Source organism: Austrofundulus limnaeus, unplaced genomic scaffold, assembly GCF_001266775.1.
Source record: "Austrofundulus limnaeus strain Quisiro unplaced genomic scaffold, Austrofundulus_limnaeus-1.0 Scaffold496, whole genome shotgun sequence".
NCBI lineage: Eukaryota > Metazoa > Chordata > Actinopteri > Cyprinodontiformes > Rivulidae > Austrofundulus > Austrofundulus limnaeus.
Genome location: NW_013952898.1, coordinates 310340 through 312656, shown reverse-complemented (window position 1 = coordinate 312656; position 2317 = coordinate 310340). Strand labels below are relative to the sequence as shown.

The 2317-nt window shown below is 38.3% G+C and overlaps 1 protein-coding gene across 2 annotated transcripts in view; it reads left to right on the top strand.

The window, feature by feature from the left end:
- armc8 (armadillo repeat containing 8) overlaps positions 1 to 1635 on the top strand; it is a 46964-nt gene extending 45329 nt beyond the window's left edge. For both annotated transcript variants that reach the window (XM_014025741.1, XM_014025742.1), the window contains exons 21-22: positions 533 to 626; positions 699 to 1635. In XM_014025741.1, coding sequence (XP_013881195.1) covers positions 533 to 626; positions 699 to 732 — 128 coding nt within the window. In that variant the 3' untranslated portion in view covers positions 733 to 1635. The remainder of the gene's footprint in view (positions 1 to 532; positions 627 to 698) is intronic.
- Positions 1636 to 2317: the final 682 nt, after the last annotated feature.

Here is a 2317-nt window from a genome sequence, read left to right as displayed (position 1 = left end):
GGTGGGTACTGGGACAGGGCCTAAGAGCAGGTACTTACCTGACCGGCCTGCAGTCCAGACCTGTCTTCCATTGAAAATGTGTGGTGATTATGAAGCGCAAAATATGATCGAGACCTCAGACTGTTGAGCAACTTAACTTCAAGCAAGAATGTTGTTAAAAGGGAATTTGTTGTAACGGTGATAAACATGTCTGTCCCAGCTTGGTTTGAATGTGTTGCAGGCTTCAAATTCAGAAAGAACAAACAATAGGTCTTAGTACCTTGATTAGCTCTGTTGTTCATAGAGGGTCATGTAGCCTATCACCTGACTATCGTTGGGGCCCTGATTCAATAAAGATCGTGTGTTTGAACATTAAATATCTTGAATTTGTAGTGTATTCATTTAAATGTAGGTTGAAAAGGATTTGTAAATCATTGTATTCTGTTTTTACTTATGTTTTACTCAACGTCCCAAATGCTTTGGAATTGGGGTTGTATATTGTTACAAAATTTTAAACAAAATTAAAAACTATTTTCTTTCTTTGTGTTGTTAGGTTCTCAGGAGCGTCAGGACAAATTGAGGGAGATGGGCTTTGTGGACCTCCTGCACAAACTGACGCAGTCATCTGACCCAAACCTCAGTGACAGGTTGGCTGGCAGAAACAGCAGAACAATAAATTCTTGTTGAACTGCCTGATGTTGACTTTGTGTCTCCATCAGGGCTAAGACAGCGTTGCAGCAGTACTTGGCATGACGGTGGTGGACAGCAATCCTTTACTGCCAGACTAACAATCGTCGGGAGGACGCCTGCTGTTAGCTCTTAGATTTCACAATATGGAGGCTTGCTCGTTGCACAAAGACACCTTTTTTTTCCTCACTGGCCTGTGGCTCACCTCTTTTCTGCCACCGAACACCTCAACGGTTTTGCTCAGTCCTTGACTCATCTTGTCAGTTTTTATGGGAACTTTTTGGTTTGGATGTTTTTCTAAGTGAGTTACTTAGAGATTTTGACGTGAAAGTGATGAGCCATCTGATGCCAGTTTTTTTTTTTAACTCCTATGGGTGGAGATTCTGGTCTACCTGGTCAGCACTTCCTTATTTTAGTTTTGAACTTTTAAGTTTAAATTGCTGTTAATATTATCTTTTAAAGAAAATACAGTATATATTTTGGGGGGAGGAAATGCCTATTTTGACATTCTTTTTGTCAATGTCTTTGTGTGTGTGTGTATATATATATATATATATATATATATATATATATATATACACACTTTTTTTTGCCCACTCCTGTTAGGTTTCATGTGTTCTCTCTGCATTATGATTTCCAGCACAGTSTATATTCACTGCAGTTTGATAGGAATACCTGACSCTGAATATTGTCTGCAAGTTTTCTCAGCTGTTTTTTCTCCACACACCATGAAGTGACTGCATATTTTTGAAGCCTGTCATCTCTGCCTGGTATCCTTATGATCCCCATGGGAAATGAAGTTCCAGAGCTGAGAAGGCTCACTCTGACCACTCTGGTCGTTATTGAACAGGACACCAGAAATGAGAGGATGTATTTCACGCCTCTGCAGATTAAAACTTCCTGTAGCCGTCTACGCTGGCCTCCTTTCTGTGTGTTTGTCAAAAATAAAATTTTCAGCTCTGCCGTTTATTTTTTCTCCCTGATTTGTTTTACGTTGTAAGCAGTAAAAAAGTACAACCCCAATTTTAAAAAATTTAAATATTGTATGAAATGCAAATTAAAACAGAATGCTCATCTCATAAGCCTATATTTTATTGATGATGGAGAATAGTAAACATATCAAATGTTAAAACCAAGATGATGTACAGTACTGAAGGAAATTTTGTAACTGATWAAWTGAATATTAGATTCAGTATTGCATTTTATACTTTCTGATCATTTCAGTCTGTAAAGTTAAAGCTGACAAAGAGTTGGTATGTTATCATGTGTTCTTCCTTTCAGTCTAAACAAAATGAGCTACGTTCTGACGTAAAAGGTAACACCTCCATGGGTGTAACCAGGAAGAAAGACACATTATAAGCTCTATTCATTATTGTAGGAAGAGGAAGTTGTCATTGTTTTGCAGARTGTCTGCTCAGAGCAGAGCTCTTGTCTTTGTTTTGATTCARCCCAAGTTTGTTCGCTGAGGCCTGTGTGCTGGGTGCTGTACTGTGAACCTGATTGGAGTCTAGAAGATTCAAAATAAAGTTTTAAAGAAGAAATCCAGCGGATTCCTTTTTATTAGGACATACCATTTTGAACAACACATTTTTCCAACAATTCGGTGACCCCGACGTGATGGATGATCTTGAATAAGCAGAGAACATTGGAT